Source organism: Capra hircus, chromosome 2 (assembly GCF_001704415.2).
Source record: "Capra hircus breed San Clemente chromosome 2, ASM170441v1, whole genome shotgun sequence".
Lineage (NCBI taxonomy): Eukaryota > Metazoa > Chordata > Mammalia > Artiodactyla > Bovidae > Capra > Capra hircus.
Window position 1 is genome coordinate 108,647,697 of NC_030809.1, and position 25,445 is coordinate 108,673,141.

General features: G+C 41.2%; 1 protein-coding gene across 3 annotated transcripts in view; it reads left to right on the top strand.

Annotated features, from left to right (window-relative positions):
• CERS6 (ceramide synthase 6) overlaps positions 1-25,445 on the top strand; it is a 348,839-nt gene that overhangs the window by 69,510 nt on the left and 253,884 nt on the right. For all 3 annotated transcript variants that reach the window (XM_018064064.1, XM_018064070.1, XM_005676017.3), the window contains exon 2: positions 25,290-25,395. In XM_018064064.1, coding sequence (XP_017919553.1) covers positions 25,290-25,395 — 106 coding nt within the window. The remainder of the gene's footprint in view (positions 1-25,289; positions 25,396-25,445) is intronic.

Sequence of the window (25,445 nt, forward strand, 5' to 3'; positions counted from 1 at the left end):
GGGACCCATCGCAGACCTCTCCAAGCCACGTGCTGTAATCCCGAGGTTTCAACCAACACCTCTCAGCCTAATGTCCCTGCAGCTGCATCTCTCGAGCCTTTGACCACTTAGCCTCTTTTGGCCCCGTGGTCCCAGCTCAGTAAGCACCGACATGTTGAAAAGTGATCAGTTTCTCTCCCTGCAGAACTGATGTCTTTCATAGTCTTTTTTTTTGGTCAGTAGAAGGGAGCATCTTCTGAGACTATTGGTGTTCTCCTCTAAGACCACCTCCTCTCCCCGATGCTGTTGTTCTCCACACCGCTCTAACCCTTAGTGTGTACAATCCGTTCCTCTCTCTGGCCACTCACTGGAATTCCCTGGGAGCATTGACAAAGTTGATGGCACAGCCCCAGGCCAGTCGAGTTGTCAGTATGTTTCAAAATGCCGGGAAATTGTAATGTGAAGTGGTGTTGGGACCACGGGTGTAGAGGGTCAATAAATATTTGTTAACTGATTAAATAGTAATTTTATGTACATCATCAGTTCAGTTCAGTTCAGTCGCTCAGTCCTGTCCAACTCTTTGTGACCCCATGAATCGCAGCACGCCAGGCCTCCCTGTCCATCACCAACTCCTGGAGTTCACCCAAATTCATGTCCATTGAGTCAGTGATGCCATCCAGCCATCTCATCCTCTGTTGTCCCCTTCTCCTCCTGCCCCCATTCCTTCCCAGCATCAGGGTCTTTTCCAATGAGTCAACTCTTCGCATGAGGTAGCCAAAGTGTTTAGAGTTTCAGCTTCAGCATTAGTCCTTCCAATGAACACCCAGGACTGATCTCCTTTAGGATGAACTAGTTGGATCTCCTTGCAGTCCAAGGGACTCTCAAGAGTCTTCTCCAACACCACAGTTCAAAAGCATCAATTCTTTTTCAGCTTTCTTCAGCTTTCTTAACAGTCCAGCTCTCACATCCATACATGACCACTGGAAAAACCATAGCCTTGACTAGGCAGACCTTTGTTGGCAAAGTAATGTCTCTGCTTTTTAATATGCTATCTAGGTTGATCATAACTTTCCTTCCAAGGAGTAAGCGTCTTTTAATTTCATGGCTGCAGTCACCATCTGCAGTGATTTTGGAGCCCCCCAAAATAAAGTCTGACACTGTTTCCACTGTTTCCCCATCTATGTCCCATGAAGTGATGGGACTGGATGCCATGATCTTCGTTTTCTGAATATTGAGCTTTAAGCCAACTTTTTCGCTCTCCTCTTTCACTTTCATCAAGAGGCTTTTTAGTTTTTCACTTTCTGCCATAAGGGTGGTGTCATCTGCATACATCATAAACATGGGTTAATGTTTTGGTGCTGGGTGATATTCATTAGAATACTGGCCTTGATAGCACTTTTCAAATCATCCTCGTGCTCATATACAATAAAGCACAGTCTTGACAGCACTCTGCCACATGAAAGTGAAAGTGTTAGTCTCTCAGTCCTGTCCAACTCTTTGCACCCCCATGAACTGTAGCCCATCAGACTCCTCTGCCCATGGAATTCTCCAGGCAAGAATACTGGAATGGGTTCCATTTCCTTCTTCAGGGGGTCTTTCCAACCCAGGATCAAACCTTGGTCTCCTGCATTGCAGGCTGATTCTTGACCATCTGAGTCACTGGGAAGCCCAGACAGAAAAATAAATTGGGAGGTAAGGGGAAGATTTCTTTCCAAAGGGACATTGTCCTAAACTTTTTAAAAGAAGAAATATACATATATGATACTCCTTCAATTGTATATTGTTGGTAAGTTTTGGAAGGATTTCTAAAATCTTCTACTTATTCCCTACTCCATGAATATAATTTGTTTGACCATGTTTATGAAAGCATTGAAATACTATTTTCTCGTTCCTATAAATGGATAGATTCTACTTTCTATTCCTTATGAAGTCAAGTTTGACAGAACTGGTTGAAGTTTAACTCTTCAGGGAAATAAATCTGATCTAGAAGACAAAATTTAAGGATGACAAGCTGTGCATTTGTAACACTGGAAGCAGGCAGGGGAGAGCCAGATCATTTGCAAAGCTGGGATCAGGGACCAGCCTCGCTGCTAATTTAGCCTGTTAGAGTGAGAATTTATGAGCAGAATGTTCCTGTCTCATGGTCAGTGAGGGCACTGTGAGGAAGCCTTTTTTTTTTTTTTTTTTTACCCTCATTGATTTGGTTCAAAGTTGGGCCTGTTTTTTTCTGACAGAGAGAAGGAGATAATGCCCGCCCCATAAGCCTGATAAATTTGTCACATGGATCCTGTGAGATAAGGAGTGCAGTAGTGGTTTGAAGAATTGGCAAGCATCACGTGGAAGGGGGGAGAGGTAGGAGAAGGGGGAGGAGTAAGAGAAGAGGGGAGGAGGGAGGAGAAGCAGGGAGGGGGAGGGATAAGCGGAAGGGGAGGGAGGAGATGTCGAGGAGGAGGGAAGGGGTTGGGAGCAAGATGATGCTGGTAACAGGGCTTCAAGGAACAGTTCCAGCAAATTCCTAAAGGGATTTCTCGGATGCATTTGAAATGAGGCACTTCCAGACAGCATGTCTTGGGTTCTTCTCACTGAGTCAGAGGTGAAGGATGAGATGGTTTCATGTGAAACTAATAACGACATTAGTAAGGCCAGAAGTTGAAAGGAATTCTGCTTGCAACTTGGGAGCTTCCCTCAGGAAGGTTGCCAAGGTCTGGGGGCCAAGAGAGCACTCATCTCTGACAGGAACCGTGGAAAGATCTAAGGGAAAAATGGAATAGCCTTCAGAAACCTTCGGAACCTAAGGGGCTGCATTGAGCATACTTCTGTTTGAATGGAAATAGATGTTTATAATTTCTTTGAAGTCGTTTTTCAAAAGTAAAAAATGAGGCATGTGGAAATTGTTCCTGCCTTTCCAGCCCCTTCAACAAAAGCCAGTTTTGCTAAGTGTGTTGTCTCTAAGTTTCCTTTGCTGGGCAGTGATTGATTTGAGAACACAGTTGGAGAACTTACTGTGAGAATTATGTTTTGGATGACTTTCCCTGGTTTGCATCCTTGTCCTCAAGTTCAAAATTTTACAACTGTATTTTATGACATGGTTGTGTAGCATTGCTCTTGAGTACTGAAAAGAAGCCACAAACCTATGGCAATTATAATCCCAGATTTTGAGATCTGTGTAACGGGCATAGGCAGCAAAGAGCTGGGTGCATGAGTTTTTGTGGGTTTCTCGAGTCGGACACGACTGAAGCGACTTAGCAGCAGCAGCAGCATGTAACCCAGTTGCTTCATTTAGGGCAAAGTGTTGACAGTTTTGAAATTTATAAAGTATCCTTTAAAGCAGGTTTCAGAACTGCGCATTAAATTTTTTTCTCTTTGTTACTGTGAATCTAATCTCTTCTTTGCAAACATTCTCCTATTATCTTTAAAAAAAGCTTTATTAGTATGTTGAAATTGTTCGCATTCAGTGGCAGTTAAGAAGTGGTTTTCTCCTCTAATGTAGGTGAAATTTTGAATGAAGTAAAAGAAAATGGTAGCAGTGAAATGCCAAGAGCTTTTGTGTGTTTTCTAACTGCTTGAATGAATGAATCAAACTCAGTTAAAATACATCTTAATAAATATTCAAGTATTTATTATGGGGCTTCCCAGTTGGCTAAGTGATAAAGAATCCACCTGCCAATGCAGGAGACGTGGGTTTGATCCTTGGGTTGGAAAGATCCCTTGGAGGAAGAAATGACAGCCCACTCCAGTATTCTTGTCTGGAGAATTCCATGGACAGAGGAGCCTGGCAGGCTCAGTCCATGGTCTCACAAAGAGTGGGACATGACTTAGTGACAAGCACAGGCAAGTGTCTACTGTATGCCAAGAATAATAGTGACTGTATTCAGTTCAGTTCAGTTCATTTCAGTTTAGTCGCTCAGTCGTGTCCAACTCTTTGCAACTCCATGAACCGCAGCACGCCACGCCTCCCTGTCCATCACCAACTCCTGGAGTTTACCCAAACTCATGTCCATTGAGTCAGTGATGCCATCCAACCATCTCATCCTCTGTCGTCCCCTTCTCCTCCTGCCTTTAATCTTTCCCAGCATCAGGGTCTTTTCAAATGAGTCAGCTCTTTGCATCAGGTGGCCAAAGTATTGGAGTTTCAGCTTCAACATCAGTCCTTCCAATGAACACCCAGGACTGATCTCCTTTAGGATGAACTGGTTGGATGTCCTTGCAGTCCAAGGGACTCTTAAGAGTCTTCTCCAACACCACAGTTCAAAAGCATCAATTCTTCGGCACTCAGCTTTCTTCATAGTCCGACTCTCACATCCATACATGACCACTGGAAAAGTCATAGCCTTGACTAGACGGACCTTTGTTGACAAAGTAATGTCTCTGCTTTTTAATATGCTGTCCAGGTTGGTCATAACTTTCCTTCCAAGGAGTAAGTGTCTTTTAATTTCATGGCTGCAGTCACCATCTGCAGTGATTTTGGAGCCCAGAAAAATAAAGTCTGACACTGCTTCCTCAGTGGCTGTGTTAGTGATGCTTTTGACTACGTAACGTTACCTGTTGATGTTAGCTAAATGAAGGAGCCATTTATCTTCTGTAACGTAGATTGTTGGTTCTACTTTGGATGCAATAACTTTACAAATCCAGTGGAGACCCAGGCTCTTTCCGCCTTTCTACTCTGTTGCTGTCAACGTTCAGTTCTTGCCCTTAAGCTTGTCACGTCTTGATCCTACGATGGCTGCCACTGCTCCAAACACTACCCTTTATAATAAGGAAGAGGTAGAAAGAGGCAGAGGAGAAAAAGAAATAGTTCTTTTAATACGAGAAAAACTATTTCTCAGTCTTTCCCACACCTCCAGTAGCTGTTAGGGGACCAGAGAAAATAGATCTTTGGAAGACAAGAATCCAATTTTTATGCTTGTCTGAGATCAGTCATAATTCATAAAGCTTTCCGCATAGAAGAGTTTTGTTTGCAGGAAAGGAGGGGTGGATGTCGGGTGGAAGACCGACGCTGTGTGCCATGGTAGCACGTGCCAGACTTTCAGAGAAGAGGAGGAGTGAGCCCTGGTCGTTGAGGAAGTCACTACCTGATGCTGGGGAGGAGACAAACGACCAAATGGCTGCAGTGATCTGGAGAGTGAGAACAACGTCAAAGAAGTGGTAACACGATAGCATTAATGGAAGATTTGCAGGGAGGTGTATAGGTTCAAGAAAAACTTGGGGAAGATAGCCTTTGCGATGAGCACTGAAGTTTTCAACAGATGTAGATGGGCAGCCAAATGGCCTTGCGTATATAGTGAGTGTCCCAAAAGAGTAGGACTTCCCAGGTGGCTCAGTGGTAAAGGATCTGCCTGCCAGTGCAGAGACATGGGCTCAATCCCTGGGTTGGGAAGGTCTCCTGGAGGAGGAAATGGCAACCCACTCCAGTATTCTTGCCTGGAGAATCCCATGAGCAGGCTGCAGTCCATGGGGTCACAGGGAATCAGACATGACTGAGCGACTGAACAGCAAGCAGCAGCATCCCGAAGGAATAACCACGGTTAATCATGCAGAGCATTTGAAGCCCAAACATATCAAGGTGGTTGTTGCATTACTGTGTTAGCAGCAGGTAAATGAAAGTACAACTTAATGTATTCTGAATGGCTGCATGTTATTTGCCAGGTTCAATGCTGATAACTCCCGTCCTTGGTGCGTGCTTAGTCACTCAGTCGTGTCTGACCCTTTGTGATCCTATGGACTATATAGCCTGCCAGGCTCCTCTGTCCATGGCATTGTCCAGGCAAGAGAATGGAGTGGTTTGCCATGCCCTCCTCCAGAGGATCTTCCCAGCTCAGGGATCCAACCCATGTCTCTTATATCTCCTGAATAGGGAGGTGGGTTCCTTACCACTGGCACTACCTGGAAAGCCCACCTTCCTTGGTAGACACGCTCATGTCTCTCCCCTTTGTGCTCCACTCATTCATGGGCAACCTTGGACTGCATTTAAAATTGAACTCATGTGTATTTCTTTCTCTTTTTGTATTTTCAAAAACATTTATTTGTTTATGGCTTTGCTGGGTCTTTGTTGCTGAGCGTGGACTTTCTCTAGTTATGGCAAGCGGGTCCTACTCCCTGGCTTCAGTGCACGGGCTTCTCATTGCACTGGTCTCTGTGGTGGAACACAGGCTCTAGGTGTGTGGGCTTTAGTAGTTGTGATGCATGGGCTTGATTGCTTCACAGGATATGGAATCTTCCTGGACCAGGAATCAAACCCTTGTCTCCTGCGTTGGCACGAGGATTCTTAACCACTGGACTGCCAGGGAAGTTCTTTTTTTAAAATTTTTGTTGGGGTGTAGTTGATTTACAGTGTTGTGTTAGTTTCAGGTAAAGTGAATCAAATTGTATATATACATATATCCACGCTTATCATGAGGGTTTCTGAGGTCTGTTATTTATAATCTGTGGGTTCAGGTGGTATTTTTTTTACTTGATTTTTGTTTTATATTGAAGTATAGTTGATTTCTAATGTGGTGTTTTCAGATGTATAACAAAGTGATTCAGTTGTACATGTATTTATTCTTTTTTAGATTCTTCTCCCTTATAGGTTATTACAAAATAAGCAGTTAGTATCTTTTAAGGACGTCCCAGAGAACCTCAAGGCCAGGTCTGACTTTCTTAATGTGAGATGATAATATCATGCAGTTTAATAAATTGTGATGGGATTATGATGCTGATGATTTATGTTAGTTTGCAAGCAGACCCAACCAGTCCATTCTAAAGGAGGTCAGCCCTGGGATTTCTTTGGAAGGAATGATGCTAAAGCTGAAACTCCAGTACTTTGGCCACCTCATGCGAAGAGTTGACTCATTGGAAAAGACTCTGATGCTGGGAGGGATTGGGGGCAGGGGGAGAAGGGGATGACAGAGGATGAGATGGCTGGATGGCGTCACCGACTCGATGGATGTGAGTCTGAGTGAACTCCGGAAGTTGGTGATGGACAGGCAGGCCTGGCGTGCTGCGATTCATGGGGTCACAGAGTTGGACACAACTGAGCGGCTAAACTGACTGACTGACTGACATGATGTTTAGTAAACCATACTCAGTTTTTGGTATAGTTAGCACAGTCATTGAGTTAATTTTTCTGAATGGAAAGAAGTGAGTGAAAAGAAATGGTGATTGTAAAAGAAATAGTCTTCTTTAATATCTCCATCCAGATTGCCCAACACCACTCCATACTGTGGTCAAACGGAAGCAAGACTGGAGAGTCAGTGGAGGGAATTGAGAGACCCAAGTGACCTCTCAAAGAATGGTATTTGTAGAAGGAAAAATCCCATGGAGTGAAAAGACTAAAAAAATATTGTTAATACAGCACTCAGGGAATTGGATTGACCATAAGGCTGGTGAATGAGGGGGGCTGCCAAAAACTTAGTGTTAAAGTAACTCCTGATTGTTTATGTTTCATTCCAGAATGAGAAAGATGATAATTTTACTCTTCTCTGAGTTAGTATGAGATTTTCTGTATGGTGTTTTATATCTATGTGTGTGTATATATATATATATTACATGTAAATATATATATGACATGTCATATATGATATAAATATATATATGTATATGTTGTTGTTTAATCACTAAATCATGTTCTATTCTTTGTGATCCCATGGACTGCAGCCCGCCAGGCTCCTCTGTCCATGGGATTTCCCAGACAAGAATACTGGAGTGGGTTGCCATTTCTTACTCCAGGGGATCTTTCCGACCCAGTGATCAAACTCATGTCTCCTTCATTGGCGGGTGGATTCTTTGTCACCGAGCCACCAAGGAAGTCCATATATATATATATATCATATATATAGAGAGATAATATATAATTGTATATTTGTATTCATAATTTTTCTATATATAGGAGTTCCTTTTATTATCGTTATAGTGCCCTTAACACACCCAACAAAATCAATTGTAGTGTTTTTATACAATAGTAACATTTTACTATATTTATATGTATAGTATATAACCAAAGTATATCTGTGTGTGTATCTGTGTCTTTGTCTCTCTGTATGTAGACATTTTGCCTATAGAAAAGACTTCATAGCTGGTTTTGAATGTTATGGGATATCTATGTGGAAGAAAGTTTGAAATTTGTTGTCTTTGTTCCTTTTGGTAGGGATGGCCCAATTGGTAGTTACAGGGAGACATTTGGGTTCATTTCTAAGGAAGAATCTTCTGAGAGTGCTGCACCTAGGTGAAATGGACAGCTGTGGGTGCACGAGAATTCCTTCATTTCTTAAGACCAGTCTGTCCATATCTAAGCTGATGCAGTGGTTCTCAGGCTTCGGCATACATCAGAATACCTGCAGGGCTTGTTCAAACCCGGATTGCTAGACCTCACCTTTAGAGTTACTGATTTAGTAGGGCTGGGGTGACAGGAGGCAGAATTTGCATTCCTCGCAACTTCTCAAGTGGTGTGCACGCTGCACGTCTGAGGACCACAACTTGCGAGGCACTGAGGTGAAACATACTTATCAAATAAGGAATCATTCGAACTGTTTTTTATTTTAATTTTTTTTTATTTTATTTTTTTTAATGTTTTATTTTTTATTTATTTATTTATTTAAATTTTAAAATCTTTAATTCTTACATGCGTTCCCAAACATGAACCCCCCTCCCTCCTCCCTCCCCAAAGAATTGAATCGCCAGTCTATGTCTGATGCAGGATACAGCATGCTTGGAGCTGGTGCATGGGGATGACCCAGAGAGATGTTATGGGGAGGAACTGTTTTTTAAAATACAGGTTCTGATTCAGTTGATTTGGACCTGCGCCTGAGATTCTGCATTTTTTACATTTCCCAGGTGATCGGTGCTTCTGGTCCACAGTGCATGAGTAGTAGGCCCAAAGAACCCATCAGGGATGATGAGGCCTGAGGAAACTTAAACATCCCGTGGATAGTAGCCAGGAGATAACTCTGAGCTTCTGTGAAATGATTTTATTTTGTGAATCCCCAAAGGGGACACAGAAAAAGTTGACTTTTGCTTAAAAATGCTTTTTTTTAAATGATAAAATACTCTTTTGTTACAATTATCACACCCTAATTACTAATATGTTATGACCCTTCTCTGCAGGTCTTGAAATAGGAACTCATTTAACTCACTCTATAAGCTTTTGCCCTTCAGGAAAATGCATTATTGATTGAATCCACCCCCCAGCTTTAAATGGAAGTGACCTTCATGTTCTTTTATTTAATTGAACTCTAATGTTTACTTGCAGATTTGGTTATTTCTCATAAATGGTCCCTTCGAAGAGTTTTCAGGATTTAATACAATTATGTCCACTCATTGTGCTTTCTAATGATACTACTGCATTGTGGCCGTGGAAGGATTACGATACATCAAGAGATTTCTAATCTTTTTTTTGAAAATGACATGGGTCTATGTCTATTATTTGGATAAGCAAGATTACATTAAGAAAATGAAATATCTCTCGTGATGAAAGTCGTATTTTCCAATCAAGAACAAAGTGTGTATTTTCTTCTATTTTCTTGTGTTTACTTTGTATGGGTAAGCTATGTCCTGCCTTTGCTGCCTTCAAAGTTGTCTCTCCATCTCTTATTGAACTTTGATTCTAATCTTGTGAGCTTACATTGCTTTTAAGGTTTAGGTTTTCTGGCATTAAGTGGATATTCTTATAGAATCACCCTCAGTTCTTAGACCAACTGGATATATAAGATGAAGATCTCAGAAAAGAAAAGCTGATTATTAATAGCTCTTTAACCTTTTGATATGTTCTTTTTCTTATATAAATTGAAGGAAACCAGCATTTACCTGCTTTACGTGCCAGGCCCTTGACATCACTGTTTCATTTAATTCTTATGGCCCAGGAGGTATAATCACATCACAGGGAAACTGGCTCAGGGTGGTGAAATGATGAAGCTAGTATTCCCACAGCTAGTAAGTGGTCAAATCAGGATTCGAACCCACGACAGCCTATCTCTGAAGCCACTTAGCTTCTCATATGATGCGGCTTCCTAATATAAACAGCAGATTCTTTGGAATGCAGATGTTCCCACATTGTGTATTCATGGCGTGATAGCAGAGGGCTGTGTGGGAGAGGGAGAAAATAAGTGTCCTGGCCAATCAGCATCTCTTTAGTTTCTTGTCTAGCTGGCAGCAACAAACTCTCTTCAGCTGTGCTACAAAAATCAAATGAAGGTAGATGCCCAGTTGGCAGGAGCATCCTCAGACTAGAGACTTTGAATATGTGAGAACACTCTGTGCTGATTATTGAACCATCATTTCTTAGCTGTAAACCCATCCTTCTCATTTTGTCTGTGACCTTGGGGCTGAAGCTTTAAAAAACAGGTTGCTCCTTTGCTAGCTCTTTCCCTGGAGTTTTTGCTAATGTGGGGCCCCCTCTAGGGGCCTGCATGGCTGGAGGAGAGAGGCTGGAGGAGGCAGACCAGACCTGCTTATCCCGTTAACTTCCTTTCCTGAAAATGTCACCTCAGCAGCAGAGGTGGTTTGTTTTCAGCAATTTATTCTGGTTTCTTATTTAGCCATCTCCAACCCTGGCCCCTGTATTCCTAGAAGCAGCTGTGTTACAATCTCCTCAGAGGCACCATCCCCAATTGGGGCTTCCCCTTCCTTAGGGGTCTGGGTCTAGATTTTTGGGATCCCTCTCTAATCTCCACTCTCCCTTCTTTCCTCAGGAAGCTCTTGCTTCCTCTGTGACATCTCAGGATCACTTTTGTGCCTTTCAGTTCTCCAATACCAGTTTAATTCATGGCTCAGAGGGTAAGGCATCTGTCTGCAATGCAGGAGACCTGGGTTCGATTCCTGGGTCAGGAAGATCCCCTGGAGAAGGAAATGGCAACCCACTCCAGTACCCTTGCCTGGAAAATCCCATGGATGCAGAAGCTTGGTAGGCTACAATTGATGGGGTTGCAAAGAGTTGGACCCCATCGACTGAGCGATTTCACTCACTTCGCTTATATTATATTCTCTCTGTTAAAATAACCTGTGGGTTTTATTTTCCTGACTAGATCTTTGTGGACACACACTCTCAGAGAGAATGCCTAACCTGTGCCGAAGTGTGGTGTGAACGCACACTGCCCACTGCTGACCTGAGAGAGTCGAGCAGAAGTTGCAGCAGGACTTGAGGGATTTGCAGACAAATTTGTCAAGTTCACATGCCGCCCCAGCCCCACAGTTCCATCCTGGGACAGCATGTTAAATATGAGAAAGGAGTAGGAAAAGGCAGCCAACTGAGAGAAGCTGTCTATCCTAGAATCTGATTTGGCTCTAGGGTTGGGGACAACATTCTTTCTGGACAGCACTCGGTTTTCTCACCTATAAATCTTTGATAATGCTCATTACGGAGTCAAGTGAAGTTAGGAAAGCAAGAGTACTCATAAAAAGTCTAAGGCCTTGGATGAAAGTGAGCTGTTATGGTGGTGAAGTAAATACTGTCGTGCTGTCCTTACACTTGATCTCTGTCTGTGGGGAGGTGTCTGCTGAGGCTGTAGGCATCTTTGAGTGGTATTGCAGTGCGGGCTTGTGAGGGGTGATGGAAATTAGTCACCGAGGACCTGCTGTGACCTTGCACTGTGATCAGTGCACCAGGTATATTATTCAGCTGCTACCATTTTATAGACAGAACTGATTTTGCTGATGTCAGCTTTCTTAACTATTCTCTATTCTTGTCAGTTGATGAAGGGTGCTATCCATACTGATTTTTTCACAGTCGTCTTTGCTCATGAGACAAACACGTGATAGGCGATTGGTGTGAAAATTGGTGTTACGCTATCAAATTCTTCTGGGGGGGAATTCTGGCATACTGGTTGATCATGAGCTTAAATGAATACCTTTATGAAACTCTCCTTCACTCTGTTTTGAAATTCTGTAAAGTTGTTGTATAATTGGTAATTCACCATTAAGCTCAAGGGCACAGTCTTCATTTACCTCTATACATACTCAGAAGTCTTCAGTGGTAGACCAGGAGTGAAATAAAACCAGGCGTGGTTCATTGATGATCAAATCTTGTGGTTTTGTGGACAGTCCTTGTGGTTCTGGTATCTGGGCCAAAAGAAATGTTCAGAGACTGGTGAGCCTGTGTAACCTACTAAAGACAGTCAGAAATACTGGAGAGTACAGTTTTCGGAATAGAATAAGAGGGATTTGTATTGAATGCACCTCTCTCTCCTCTTTAATTTTTAGTTCAAGTCACTGAAACATTGAATTCTTTTCCTCTTTTGTAAAACAGTGATGATAAAATCTGCTTGCATATCCCTTGGAGGTATTTTGAAGACTGACTGAGGTGCAGTGTGAAAGCGCTTGGTGAATTACGAGGCAACTGGCAAATGTAAAGAATTAAAGGATTAAGGGGAGGCTTGGAACTCTTCCAGACCTAACATTTAGCTTTAGGGCCAGTTTCCAGCCGAATCTACCAGTAATAAGGTCCTATAAGACAGTCTGTCAGCAGACCTTGAAGACCCGGCTTCCTGTATCTCTGCCCTCCTCAGCTGGTCACCTGAGAAAGATGAGTGATCAGGGATGCCTAGACCCCATCACAGAGCGAGGGTGAAGACGGTGACCAGGAAGGGAAAGAGTGCCGAGAGGCACACTTAAAGGGAACTGCAGCATTCTGGCCGAGCTCCTGATGTGTGCTATATGTCAAAAGTTGACAGAATGTGCTGGAAGCAGTAGTTAGAGATGGAGTTGCCCAAATTGCAGTCAGTAAGTTAAAGAGGCATGGCCAGCAGAGAGACAGATTCTGCGAAGGTGCCGTTGTATCCCTCAGTGAGAGCTCCGGATGGTATCATTCTCAATATGCGAAGGAGAGCAGATTGAAAATAAAGCTTTCCTGATCTAGGTATGCTATTCCCCAAGGATTCACTGACCATCATGGTAATTTTATAAGCATCATAATGTTGTGAAAATAGCTTCCTCCTACTGGTAATATTTTAAAGACTTTCCTCACTACACAGATATTTTTGTACATATTCAGTAAATATACACTGTACAGGTTTTCCTTCTTATAAATATCTTTAATGCCCTTTGCATCTTATTTTTTGTGAAACACAGGGGCATATTTTGCTTTAAGAGAAAGATACAGTTTCTTTGAATTTTATGAACTTCATCTTTAATGGCTAGATTGTATGTTTCTTGAGTAGTTGAACTCATGGTGAAATATCTGAAATCTAGAGTTTTTGTTGTTTATTTTTTCAGAATCCTGGAAATACATGGCAAGTGGAGGCAGTTTTGACATTTCTCAAGGCAGCTTGGGCTTTCCAAGAATCTCAGCTCTCAGCTGATGGCACTCAGCCTTTCTAGCCCCTGAAGAGATTGGAGTAGGCTAGACTGACAGGTCTCTCTTACTAAAGCTACTTCTGATTTAGCTGTATTTTTCAGAAAGCCTCTTCTGAATTGTTTTTAACAATAGCAACAATAACGCCAAAGTCTCTGCCCATGATTATTTATTAATAAAAGCAACTATTGTCTAAGGGTCTCCTCTATTCTCTTAAGAGAAGAATAAAGTTAGATTCAGAAAATAATCCTTAAAATACTAAAAAAAATGAAAATTTAAAGTTGAACTAGAGAAAGATGGATGAAGAAAGGTTTATGGGGTCCACGCTGTTTATTCTTGAAGAGGAATGCAGGATGGCTTAATCAGTGTTTTCAGAGGGCTGAGAAAGGGGGAAATGGGTTTATATTTCAGCTCGAAAGAATGATGCAGGAAGAACACGTTAAGTCAAACGTGATGAAAAACTAAGATAGGAGACCAAGGGGAGTGTTTTTTTTCTACTTTTTTTATTTTGAAATAATTACAGAGACACAAGAAATTGCAGAGAAATGTACAGGGAGATTTCACTGTCGAAGGAAGTTTTTGAATGATCTCTCTAGAGAGAAAGTTCAGCTTGAAAAAAGGAAGCTGGACCAGGCGACATAATAAGCTCAAATATTCTTTCCGTGATTCTTTCCTGAATTTTTGCCATCCTTCTGTTTTTTTCCATAACAAGTTTCCCACTCCACCTTACTATCCAGCCCAGACAAGAAGTTCTCCTAATGTGTGGAGTGTGTGCTCTTTGCAATGAAAATTTGAAACTAGCCAGCCCTTAATGAATATTTTCCAAATGTCGAGCACTGTGGTGCGAGGTTTACACCTATTCTGTCAATCCTCACACACATTCTGCAAAGTAGATTTTATTTTCTTCATTTTTAAATGTGATAACGAGGGTTTAGAAATGTTAAAGAGCTTTCCAACATTCTGAGCTCAGAACAGATTCACTTGGGATATGGGTTTGCTCTAAAGGAATCATCCTTTCTACTCTATGAGTCTACCTGGAAAAAAAATAATATTTTCTTTTCCTGAGGATAAAATTGTCTTCTGTCTACCTGCTGTTCTGCGTGCCATCTTCCCCTAGCTCTGTCTCTTCCCAACTGGTCTCAAGATGATGATGATTTGGAAATATTCCCCAACATCAACAGAGTATAATTATGATTTTTATTATATAGATAAAGAAATAGAGAAGTTCTGTGGAGTGCCAGCCACAGGCAGAAGCACTTATTTTCTGGAGGCATCTCAAAACCCTCTTGGCATCTTTAGTTAATGTTGGTAACATTTTTCTTGAAGTGATTTCGTGCCATTTCTTATCTTCTGCTATGCCCATTGACTTGAACGTCATCCTTTTCTCTACTTGATGAGGTCCTGAAATAGCATTTTTATTTTTATTCTACCTACCTGTGCTTTTCCTCGTCTAAGTCTCAGTGGAGACCCTTGCTTGAAGAGCTCCAGGGAATTAGCTGGATTGCGCCTGTCTTAGGGCGTTTCATGTTCTGTCTTGCTGTCACTGAGGTTTTGAGTCTTACCTGACATAGAGACCATGCAGTTCATCTCTATTTTTAAAGATATTTATTTTTTTTTTTTTGGTATTAAAAGTTTGGGCTCTCATTTTAGGTGTCAAAAACCATAGAAAAGCATAAAAAAGAATGTTCAAGTAAGCCACAATCCTATAATCTGGCAGTAGTATATCTTCAACTTATTTTATGTGTTAGAAATTTATATGAGGGCTTCCCTGGTGGCTCAGATGGTAAAGAATCTGCCTGCAATGCAGGAGACCTGGGTTCAGTCCCTGGGTCAGGGAGATCCCCTGAAGATGAAAATGGCAACCCACTCCAGTATGCTTGCTTGGAGAATTCCATGGGCAGAGGAGCCTGGTGGGCTGCAGTTCGTGGGGTCACAAAGAGTTGGACAGGACTGAAGCAATGTAGCACGCACGCATGCCGTCAAGACTTACCTGGTGGCTCAGTGACTGGGAGTCCACCCGCCAACGCAGGGCACACCAGAGTGACCCCTGGTCTGGAAAGATCCCACATGCCTCGGGGTAACTGGGCCCCATGTGTCACAACTACGAGCCTGCTTGCCTAAAGCCCCTGCTCAATAAGAAGAAAAACCACCAGCAGTGAGCAGCCCCAGCTTGCTGCAATGGAGAAAGCAGGCGCATAATAATGAAGACCCAGCACAGTCATAGATAAATAAATAAATAAATGGCTTAACCTTAAAAGAAAAAAAAGGAGCTTTGATGGGCATTTGGAAAAAAGAGAGCTTGATCATCTTTTCATCTGCTTATTGATTATTGTTGCTTATTTCTGTGAACTACTCATTTATATCCTCTCTGCAGTCTTTACTAAATTTCCGTGAGCAGTTTATTGGCATTCTTCTTCTCCAAATCCTCAATTGTATTTCAAATTATCAGCCCCAGCCTTCAGAGTATGGACATTTTATTTATCTATTTAGTCTTACCGACCATATGATTTCATTAGTCTTATGACTTTATTTGGCGTCTGTATGTTGATGACACCGAATTTGTTATTTCTAACCCAGACCTCTCCTGAACCCCAGACTCCTTTATCCAACTGCCTACTTGGTATTTCCACCTATAAGCCTAATAGCTGATAAGCCTAACCTCACACTGACTAGCCTCAGGCTAACTCTGTCCTTCCAGAGGCTCAGGCCAAAGAGCTGTCGGGATCATTTTATTCCTCTCCCATCCCGTGTTCAGGGTGGGCCCAGCCTTCAAGATCGCGTCTGGACTCGACCACGTCTCCCACCTCTTTTGTCACCACTCCCTTTGGGCCACTATTATTTCTTGCAAGTGTAAGTGGAGCGACCGTCCCCTGCACCCCACCCTCAGTTGGCTTGGCCGCTCCCATTCTTGCTCCCCTTCAGTCTGTTCTCAAGAAAGCAGGCAGTGATTCCATTTAAATATAAATCAGTCATTTAGGTTTTCTTTTTAGAGTCCTGCAATGGTTTCCTGCCTCACTCTAGATGAAAACCAGAGCCCTTCAAATGGCTCACGAGGTATAGTGAAGGGGCGGCCTGCTACTCTGACCCCATCTTTCCCCTCTTGCTCTGATGAATACTGCTCTAGCCTCATTCTGCCTGCAATGCAGGAGGTATGGGTTCGATCCCTGGAAGATCTCTTGGAGAAGGAAGTGGCAGCCCACTCCAGTATTCTTGCCTGGAGAATCCCATGAACAGAGGAGCCTGGTGGGTTTCCCCATGGGGTTGGGGGGACCCATGGGGTTTCAAGGAGTCGGACAGGACTCAGTGACTAAACAACAAAGCCTCACTAGCTCTCTCGATGTGCCTTCCAAATCTCAGGTGTACTCCTTCCTCGGAGCCCTTGCCCTTAACTGCTGCTCTTTCCAGAATGTTCTTCTACTTCTCTTCCTGCATGATTTCCGTATCTTCTTAGGAACAGGTTCACTTTCTCAGGAGTCTTCCCTAACCAGTCCATTGAAAATTGCAACCCCACCTCATCCTTCTTAGCAGGCTACTATCTTGCATCAGATGCACCACTTTATTTTTCATCTCCCTTCTTTCCAGCTAGAACGTAAACTCCATAAAAGTAAGGAACTTTGTTCACTGTTGCATCCCCAACACTTAAAGCAAGGCTGACGCATCATAGGTACTCAATGAGTCATTTGTTAGTGAATCATTAAGCTGTTTACCATTTTCCCTATTATAAAATGGTGCATGAAAATGTTTCCATTTATGGCTTTTTTTCTTTGTTTGGCAGATTTCCCAAGATAAATATCTTAAAGTGAGATTTCTGAGTTTAGGTGTATGACTACTTCACATTATTTTAACAGTGCCTTTTAAATCAACTTTTATTATTTTAGGGAAAAGAGAAAATATTTTTATTAATAGATTTTGTTAGGATTGTCCAGGTCTAAATCCTGTCTAAATTATTTGTATTAAAATCTTAAGCAGATCCTTTAAATTCTTTAGATTTATTTTATATTTCTGTAAAATGGGATTAAATAAGGGTTGTAGTTGAACTTAGAAAAGAATAAAACATTGCAAAGCATTTGACACTTAGTAAGTGTTAATAAATATCAATCTCCTCCTAGCCTTCTTTCCATACATGTTTTCTTGTAGCATCTTTGTCTTAGAATTGTACAATACACAGTTCCACACGTACACCTACTTACCCAGGCACATGCACCTAGGTGTATCTAAACATGCATTCATGCCGCTTTCAATGTCCAATCTATACTGTTCTCTTACGTTTTACATTTGTAATGCTTTCTGGTGAATGTTTGAGTCTGTGGAGGTGCTTGTGGCTAAGCAAAAAATTAAATCAATCACCCCTCTTCTTATTTTTTTCCCCTTGGATGTTAATAATTAGGTTTCTTTCCAGCCCTGTCTGGGATGGGACATATGTTATTTGTCATAATTGTGTTTATTTAATCTGTTATTAATTGGTTACAATTACTTTCAGAGATCTTCCAAGTACTTTTATATTTACCGTTTCTGATGTTCTTCATTTTTTCTTAAGATCTAAGCTTCCCTCTGATTTTGCTTCCTTTCAGCCTAAAGAAGTCCCTCGAGTATTCTTGAAGTGGGGGCTGGTGGCAGATAAATTCCTTTCATTTTCCTGCCACTTCTATTCTTTGAAGAAAAATTTTGCTGGATATAGAATTTTGGGGGTGATAACTTTTTTGATTTTGTTTTTACTTCAACGCTTTAAAGATGTTGTTTCACTGTCATTAAACCTCCATCATGTCTGATGAGAAGTCCTTTGTTTTTCAAATTATTTCCTCCCCCTCCCCCATACAATGTGCCATTTTCTCTAGTGAGTTTCAGCGCTTCCCCTTATCTTTGGTTTTCATCAGTTTGACTGTGATTTTGTCTGCATTTTCTTTTTTTTGGAACTGACCTCTTTTGGGGATTCTTGAACTTCCCAAACTGTGTGTTTATGTCTTTTATTGGATTTGGGAAATATATTTCTTTCTGTTACTTCTTCTTATACCTTCTTCTTCTCCAGTCTTTCTCCTTTTTTTCCTGGAACTCCAACTACCCATATGTTAGCCTTTTAAAAATGGTTCTACAAGTCCTCAATGTCTGTTTCTTTATTTTGTCATTTTTTTCCTTTGCTTTTCTCAGATTGCATTATTTCCATTGCCCTATCTTCAAGTTCACTGAATCTCTTTGTGTGTCTTTCCCCTAAAATTGGGTCATGTTTTCCTTGCTTTCCATCAACATATTAGATTGTATCTGGACATTCTTAGAGTTATATTGAAGAGACTCTGGATTATTATTTTTTTTTTTTTTACATTGCTGTGAAGAGTGTTGGATGTTTTGTGTTAACAAAAAATTTACTCAGTTAGGTTCAAACTGTAGCCTCTCAGGCTCTCAGTGGACCATGGCTTCAGTCTTTATTCAGTTCTTTAAACCTTAGCTCCTCCTTGCTTTCAGCTTACCTTGTACATACATGGCTTGTGGTCAGCCAGAATCATGCTTCATTATTATGCCGAATTAGGGGTTGGCTTCTCTGTCTTCTTTCTTTTGTGGTTCCTTAGCCAGTCTCTGATTTCCCCAGGCTCCTTCCCTGGTACCCACAGCTAGACAGAGAGTGTGTTTTCCTGTCAAAGCTGTATCTGCTGCTGTGATTGATCTCCGAGTTGGGCTGCAAACCAAATATATAAATTAATAAACAAGAGCTTGCTCTCTGCTGGTTTCCTGCTCCAGCTTTTGACTCCCCTCCAGTCTACTTGTGTTTGTTCCATCTCCAGAGCCCTCAGGTACTTGGTCTTATTTTTAGAGGGTTGGCATGTTGTGCAGTTTTTAAAGATGAAAAATCAATTTATTAGGTGCTCATTTCTCCGTATCAAAACCAGAGTGCTTCTAATTATTTTTTAAATCGAAATCTTTCCTGAGATAGTTGTAGATTCAGAATCAATTGTAAGAAGGAATACTAAAGTTATAGTATGGCATCACTGACAGGTAATTAGCATTGATACAGTCTATTGAACTTACACTGACTTCCCCAGCTGTACATTGCGTGTGTGTGATTTAATTTTATACACTTAAAAATATTTATTTATTTGGGTCTTAATTGCGCACGTGGGATCTTCATTCCGTTACACAGACTCTCTAGTTGTGTCCTGCAAGCTCAGTAGTTGTGGCATGCAGGCTTAGTTGCTCCAAGGCCCGTGGGATCTTAGTTCCCCTACCAGGGATCAAACCTGTGTTCCCTGAATCGTAAGGTGGATTCTTGACCACTGGAAAACCCAGGAAGTCCAAAAATCTATGCACTTTAAAAAAATCACATGTGTAGATTTGTGTATCTACCACCACAGCCATCCAGCTACTTTGAAAAGTGTAGGAAGTGCTGGAGTCAGTGCTCCCCACTGAAGACATTTACATAGTGCGTGCGTGCTTCAGTAGTGTCGACTCTTTTGTGACCCTATGGACTGTAACCTGCCAGGCTCCTCTGTCCATGCGATTCTCCAGGCAAGAATCCTGGAGAGGGTTGCCATGCCCTCCTCCAGGGGATCTTCCTGACCCAGGGATCAAACCCCCGCCTCCTAAATTGCAAGCGGATTCTCTGCCGATGAGCCACCAGGAAAGCCCCTGATTACACAGTACTAAGTGATGAGAGCCGACATATACCCTGTAAATGTTTATTTACATTAAAAAAAATTTTTTTTAATTTACTCTTTTTCTGTATTGGGGAGTTGTTTCATGCAAGAATCACTTTATTTTTGTGTATGCCTTTAAGCACACCGTAGCCCGGAGCTTACCTTGGTATTCTGTGTAGAGACATTCAATTCATGTTTAAAATACAAATACCTGTTGTTAAATAGAACTAAAAAGTAGGAATGTCTTTGAGTTTTCTCTGCTTTTACATTGAGACTAGTATTTTTCAAAGCTTACATCCTTGCTATATTTACTTTCAAATATGTTATTCTACATGAAAGTACTTCACAATGTTTGATCTTTTGAAGGTAGTGTTACTGCCTTTGATAAAAAAGTAATTAGGTGAGCGTTTCCTGGTAGAGGCAGTCATCAAAGCTTGAAAGTACATATTCCCTTTCAACTATTATATTTGTAGGTACTCTACCCCACCCTCGACTTACTCTGTTTTTCTCTCTCCTAAGACAACCCTTGTAAAAGACAGCTTTTGTGAAATTCTGTTAGAGCCAGCATTGGAGGAAAAAAATCCAGCATTTCTCTAATGGACCATGGCAATAGGTAATAAAATTATAGATGTTCTGTCATTAGTTTTATTTGGCGTCTAATATGCTTTCTTATGGAGAAGGAAATGGCAACCCACTCCAGTATTCTTGCCTAGAGAATCCCCTGGACAGAGGAACCTGGTGGGCTGCCATCTATGGGGTCGCACAGAGTCAGATACGACTGAAGCGATTTAGCATGCATGCTTGCATTGGAGAAGGAAATGGCATCCCACTCTAGTATTCTTGCCTGGAGAATCCCAGTGACAAAGGAGCCTGGTAGGCTGCCGTCTGTGGGTTCGCACAGAGTCGGACATGACTGAAGCAACTTAGCAGCAGCAGCATGCTTTCTTAAAAAGATGTAGCAGTGATTCACAAATTCTTGGAAAATAAACAAATATAATTTCTATTTTCATATAGTTTTATATAAAATATGTATCATATATTGCTTTAGGATAAAAATTATTTTTTCTTCTCTCATTTGGAATTTGAAATTAATGTTTTCTGCCTATCTTGTGAAATTCTTTAAATCTTGGAAATTTAGTGTTTGGCTCTGTGTGCTAGGTAAGTTGAAAAGAGAATGCCTAGTGAGAAGTTGGTAGAACTTACAAAAGAGCTCTATAGGGCCGCTTTGACTTTATAGGGACAATGGAAATTATAGAAACAGCTTCTCGAGTTTGAGCCATCAGTCTTCTACCGTCCGAGTCCCAAATAAGGACCCTTTGTAGATGTAGGTATTTAAGGGAATTAAAATGCACAGCTCTTATGAAAAAGATAGAAAGGGCATATGCCATTGTATTTTAGCTGATTCGGTCATTCATTTCTTCACTCACCATCGAATATTCATTGAGTGCCCGCAGTGTGCCTGGTGTTCTGTAAAAATATTTCTTGACAGAGTAACTTCTTTCAAGGTATTCAAGTGGTTTGATTTATTGTACACACCCATCAGAAGCCATTTAAACCATAAGATCTGCAACCTTTAAATTGAGTTAAGTTCTATTAAATTTGACTGTCACTTCTCACATCCTATCCCACAAATCCTTGGAATTTGGGACTTAGCCTAGCCAATAAACAAAGATGGGGAGCTGATGATAACATTCACCTTCCTAGGAAGGAAATATGATATTCTCTGTTTCCCTTCCCCTAGAGGCAGAGGATACTTGCGTCTCTCTTTCTGCAGAATGGAGGTGGTGATATTCCTGCCTCATCTGGTTGAGGGAGAGTATATGTGTGTGCTAGGGTCAGTAGAGATGGGTGCTTTCACCTCGGTGAAAGGTGCATTGCAACCTCTATGAAAGAGACCGCACACACAGGGAAGAGCCACAGACACACACACACACACACACACACACACACACCAACTCTCCTGTGACGGGTGTGGACATATGAAAGAGACCGCACACACAGGGAAGAGCCACACACACACACACACAAGCACACACACACACACACACACACACACCCCAACTCTCCTGTGACGGGTGTGGACATATCCTGCAGGGCCATGGAGATGGACAGGGGATCTGGGAAGGTTTGGACCTGGAGAGAATACCAGGCATCGGTTCACTTCCGTCACTCAGATGTGTCTGAGTCTGCGACCCCGTGGACGCAAGCCAGGCCTCCCTGTCCATTACCATCTCCTGGATCTTGGTCAAACTCATGTCCATTGAGTTGGTGATGCCATCCAACCATCTCATCCTCTGTCATCCCCTTCTCCTCCTGCCTTCAATCTTTCCCAGCATCAGGGTCTTTTCAAATGAGTCAGTTCTTTACATCAGGTAGCCAAAGTATTGGAGCTTCAGCTTCAGCATCAGTGCTTCCAATCAATATTCAGGACTGATTTCCTTCAGTATTGACTGGTTTGATCTGCTTGCTGCCGAAGGGACTCTCAAGAGTCAGGGATGGGCTCAGAACCTTAAGGCAGTGCTGGTGTGGACCCAGTGTGGACCCGTGTCCATCAAGCCTGAGGCTTGATGATGAGGGTCACTATAATTTATTGCTCACACACTTATAAAATTATTGTGGCAGAATATCAAGCAGGAATGCTCTTGTCAGTGAAGGGGAACCATTAATAATGATGCTGGGACAACCAAGCTCTGAGGGTAAACTGAGGCAGGTGCTTATTTTACCTGCTGACCCTTGTCTGTTTTAGTTGCCTGTCTTGTTTCTGGGCTCCCCTTTTCTTGCTTGGTACATTCAAACCTTGTTGATGCACATGGCTTGGCACAGCATAGCTGAAGCTGTGTGGGTTGCTGGGTCCAGAGAGTCATGGTGTATAAATGGTATGGTGTGAAACAATACACATGGCTCCCATCAAAGCTTTTAGACAAAGAGGCCATGTGCCATTGTTTTAATATATACATGTGTTTGTATAATCACATAATTTATTCATGTAAATATTATTTCTTACATATGAGGACATTGGGCATAGAGAGATCAATTTCTGAAGCTAGGTATCTGTCGCCAGATAGTAGCAGATAATTCCCACCTATCCTTTAGACATTGTTTCAAAAGTATGTTTATAGATAATCATATTTATATATTTATTTGATAATTTTGATTATCAAAATTTCAGAAGTTTAATGATCAAATGATATGCTTTCTTCAAGATGCTTATTAGTTCTGGAAATGTGTTTCTAAAAAAAAGTGATTTGAAGTTTAAAAAGAGGAGGAGTAAGGTGTAAAACATGGTATTGTATAAAATACTAAAAGAACCTTTTTGAATGTTTTTGTATGTTACTGGGAAGTGACAGTAAAGGTGAGGAAGTTGCTTTTGAAGAGATTCTACTGAGTGAATTTCTTGACTCTCCTGCTGTCTGCCTGCACATTGTTGTGGGGTACACAGAGAAGGTCTGTTAGCTTGTCAGCAGCGCTCACCGCAGTGATGGCAACATTAAAAGCACATTTGCAGAACATAGCCAGTGGATCAAATTTCTTGCCCCCTCCTGTGTGTGTCTGGCATTGTCATATTCACAGATAAAGTGATTGGCCTCTGCATTTAGACTCTTCACTCTTTAGAAGAAGAAAACAGATCATATTCTCGATCAAGGATGCTGATGCCAAATTCCAAAAGGAAATTTGAACACAGCTTTTCAGAATTTGTAGGAATTATGAAGACAAGAGAGGGCTGGGGAGAAATCCAACAGGGAAGAATAGAAGGAAACCATTAGAAGTGTTGATTTTGGCTTTTATACCTAGTTAGTTTTGCTATTTTACCTTTTTTTAAAACAATGAAAAACTCTTGCTGGTCTCATGTCTTTCCACACCTCTCATTACGCCTTATGATGAAGAGGCACTAACCACGAAGCAGGAAACTTTAAGGAAACAAGTGGTCACTGCCCATCCATTTTTATTTCTTTCCACATTCGTAGCACCATGATTACTGTTTTTAGTGAAGACCCAGAGTTATTTAAAAAAAAAATACTACACTTCTTTTACAAAGGTGAGGGCATAGGTAACGTGTTTTTCGTTCTAGCAAAGGTGGTTATTTTTCCTAACTTTGTTCCAGAGAGCCCAATGAAAAAGGAATTAAATTGCATTTTCTGTGTATATCTTTACTGGTTTAGGCTTGCATGTATAGTATTCCATTTTTTTGTTTGAATACATTTTTTTCCCCTTCTACTTGAAATAGGACCCAGTGGGATATTATGAGGTACCATGTATGTAAACTTCATTAGTCCCTCTTTAAAGAAAAAAAAAAAATTCCTCCCTTGTTTACTGTTCTTTAACTTATCCACTTTTTTTTTTTTTTTTGCCACACTATGTGGTGTGCTGGGTCTTAGTCCCCTGACCAGGGACTGAACCTGTGCTCCCTGCTTTGGGAGCTCAGAGTCTTAATCACTGGACCACCAGGGAATTACCCCCTGCCATTCACTATTATTAAAGAAACTTCATCTAAGATTTACTCATGGTCTGTTGTGTATATTAATCAGTTGCTTTTGGCAAACAAATGAATTTGGGTCATACTTTCATGTAATATTGTATTCTTTGCATTTATAGAAAATGTTAAAGTCACTATTGAAAAGGTGCATTGCACCCTATTTCTTGAACGTTTAGTTTAAAACAACTCTAATGCTTTTCTTTTAAAAAAGTTTGAAAGACATCATCAGACCTTTGAGGCCCCATGTCCTCTGTCTGCATGCCTTCCGTGCCTCATTCACACTTTAAACACAGCCAGAAGTGTAGCTGAGACGTCCTGTTCTTGACCTAGTCATTTTCTTATGATAAAAATGGTGTAGCTGATGTTTATAATAATTTCCGACTTTTCACCTTGGCTGGGACATCATGTTGTTTGACACCTTTCATGACTCCTTATGAGAAAGAAGCAAATAATCATAAAGTAAGGAATTTTAAGAAGTCATAAAAAAGTGGGACTGAACATAGCACACTTTGATCATAGAGACAACATGGGCCAGTTTTTGGACTGGGGTTGATCAAAAGCATACTCTGTTAGTTAACACTTTCTCAGTAAAAATATAACATGATTTGTAAGAAGAATATACATCATTTCAAAATCATAGTTTGTTTGCTTTTTGTATCTTATACCAGTATATTTCTCACTTGTAGTCTGTCTATCCAGTCAATCTCATTAGAACTTACGTATTAGGAGGTTTAAATGTTTTTAAAAGATTTCTTTTTTTAATGTTACTGCTGAGGAATTAAAGGGGAAAAAAGTTAAATCTGCTTTATATAGGTCCTAATATATGAGTGTTGACAATGTCTACCCATAAAATCTTATCAACTCTTTATTGGGACAACTGAGCAATGGTTACCTGATAACATTAAGAACAGCTATAGAGAGAATAACATGTTTTTATTTTATTTTTTTTTAGATTTGTAGCCAAACCATGTGCCATAGCCCTCAACATTCAGGCCAATGGACCACAGATTGCCCAGCCAAATGCCATTCTGGAAAAGGTCTTCACTGCAATTACAAAGGTATGATTGTCCTTTCCTGGGATATGAATTGTCATGACCACTATTCTTAG